Source organism: Silurus meridionalis, chromosome 21, assembly GCF_014805685.1.
Source record: "Silurus meridionalis isolate SWU-2019-XX chromosome 21, ASM1480568v1, whole genome shotgun sequence".
NCBI classification, from domain to species: domain Eukaryota; kingdom Metazoa; phylum Chordata; class Actinopteri; order Siluriformes; family Siluridae; genus Silurus; species Silurus meridionalis.
Genome location: NC_060904.1, coordinates 18,643,311 through 18,645,810, shown reverse-complemented (window position 1 = coordinate 18,645,810; position 2,500 = coordinate 18,643,311). Strand labels below are relative to the sequence as shown.

Here is a 2,500-nt window from a genome sequence, read left to right as displayed (position 1 = left end):
CCTCGAGGAACCCCGAGTGAGCACAGACACACACACACACACACACACAAACACAAACACACACACACACACACAACACACACACACAAACACACACACACAAACACCCCATTTTGCCATTGTGTTTGTAGTGGTGGTGGACAGAAGAAGAGATGGTTTTGAAGCGAGGCTCTGTGTGGAGTGTGTTATAAAATCGGGGTGTGTGTGAGTGTGAGTGTGTGTCTCACCATTCCGTTCGAGTAAGTGCGGATCCGAGTGTTTCTTGCCTATATCGGCGAAAGAGCGCACAAGTGGGATGCGGTTACTAAGCTTCTTCTCGTTCTGGTGATGATGCCGCTTCAGCATGGCCTCCCGAACATTCTCCTTCAGAGACTCGTCCAGCTGCTGCGACGCCACCATGCTGTCAATGATCATATCTGAAGGAAACGTGCAGCAAAGAAAACATGAGGAACCTCGAGGAACCCCGAGTGGAGCACAGACACACAGACACACACACACACAAACACAAACACACACACACACACACACACACACACACTCCAAGCATGGAGTTGAACACTATATAGGTTCACCTGCGATCTCGTCGATGGTGTTGGCCCTCATGTCGAGCAGCACCGTGCCGTTCATGATGCAGCTGCGCAGCTCAAACAGGCTGTGGAGTGACAGAGTCGCCACGTACGGTTTACTCCACCTCTCACCTCCGTCCTCCACGTCCTCCTCAAACTTCAACCACCTGCACACACACACACACACACACACACACACACACACACAATTTTGTGTATTATACAGGTTGTGATATTCTGTGTCTTTTAGATTTATGTCACTTGTGTGTGTGTGTTTGTGTGTGTGTGTGTGTGTGTGTGGTACCTGGCCGTCTCCTTCCACTCGGACATCTCTCCATCAAAGAAGTGCAGCTCGTCCAGCTCAGTGAACAGGTCATGGGGAATGTGCTCTTCATCATCATCTTCAGTGCCCAGAATAAACTGAACTCGCTGAGAGGGCGTGTCTGAGGAAGAGGAGGAACTTCTTACTATTTCATTTACACCAGAGGACCATGTTCACTACAGAGAACCGAATTAGGAGTGCAGTCTAAAACACACTAGAATATGTGTGTGTGTGTGTGTGTGTGTGTGTGTGTGTTACCATATGTTGGAGACTCTCGTCCGTCCTCACGCTCAGAACCTCTGTCTCTCCGTTTGCGGTGATGTCGGTGTCCTCGATGTCGATGTCGTCTCCTGCTCTGTCGCCCAAAAGGGACGTGAACGCCGACGTACACGGCTCTGTGACCTAAAAACGTACAAAAATCGAAAAATATGCATATAAAGTGCACTCACAATGCACTTGCTGTTGCTGTTCTGGTGCGGGATCATGCACTGGGGTGTGTGGAGGTGTGTGTAAACCCCCTCATGTGTTTAAAATCAGTGTTCGGCTGCTAATTCCCTACTGGAGTGGGATTAGTTTGGTTCTTCAGACTCCAGAGTAACTCCATCCTTTCCAGGTGTGACTGTGATTTGATTTCCATCCTGATAGCAGTCTCAGTTTCTCTCCACACCTGAGAAAAGTCCTGTTTCTCACTGAGCAATAGTGCAGGCAGGAATTTTACACACAGACTTTTCTGTATACTCAATCCTTCAACAAACCTTTCTTTATTGTTTTTTTATTCTTTCCCTGGTGAAGAAAAACTTTTCCACGAGAGATGGTCAGATGAAGAATATCTTCCAGGAGGTAAAAGTACTGTGTCTGGGTCAATGTCAACAATCAGGAGAGGACTTCACCATGAGAGAGACACCACTGGAAGCCTACATCCCATGGACAAGTGAGATAAAAGATCAACCTGTAGAAGAATGATGGGAGAAGAGGCTGGAGAAGGGAAGGAACTGCTTATGATCTGAAGCACATCATGTCATGCAGTAGACATGTTCAACTGCAGGTCGAACTGGATTTATTGTGAATTCTAAAGAGATATGTTCTGCTCACATTCAAACACAAGCTTTAAAACTCACTGGATGAACCTTCAAAGTGCAGATGAACAATGAACTATAACCAACTTCAAAGAACTTTTTTAAAGAATAAGTAGTGTAGTGTTCTGTAATGACTGAGACAATCACCTGAGCTGAACCAAAGAGAGGATCAAACGCTATGACAATGTACAGGAAGTGAAGACCTGCCAGAGTGTAAATGAAAGTAGTGTGAGCTCACGAACTGGAGTAATGCTGCTGCTGCTGCTGCTGATGATGATAAAAGCTCCTTTATATCCCACACAATATCATGACTGTTGTGTAATAATTACTGTGTATAAAGGGCATCTGCTACATGTCATAAATGTAAATTCACAAATGTGTTTATGTAAATGTATGAGCCATAACGTGGTCATGTGACCAGCCGTGACGCAGAGCTTAGAGGAAACTCGAGCGTTCTGATCATACTGTGTTCGTCCTACTGTGAAGATTTTATTACAGACCCCACCTTCAATAACAAACACGAACCATCCTGTACA

At 45.8% G+C, this 2,500-nt stretch overlaps 1 protein-coding gene across 1 annotated transcript in view; it reads right to left on the bottom strand.

The window, feature by feature from the left end:
• slc4a7 (solute carrier family 4 member 7) overlaps positions 1–2,500 on the bottom strand; it is a 30,500-nt gene that overhangs the window by 18,592 nt on the left and 9,408 nt on the right. The window contains exons 3-6 of the mRNA XM_046877731.1: positions 1,147–1,290; positions 871–1,009; positions 573–733; positions 228–416 (exon numbers count right to left, since the gene is read on the bottom strand). Coding sequence (XP_046733687.1) covers positions 228–416; positions 573–733; positions 871–1,009; positions 1,147–1,290 — 633 coding nt within the window. The remainder of the gene's footprint in view (positions 1–227; positions 417–572; positions 734–870; positions 1,010–1,146; positions 1,291–2,500) is intronic.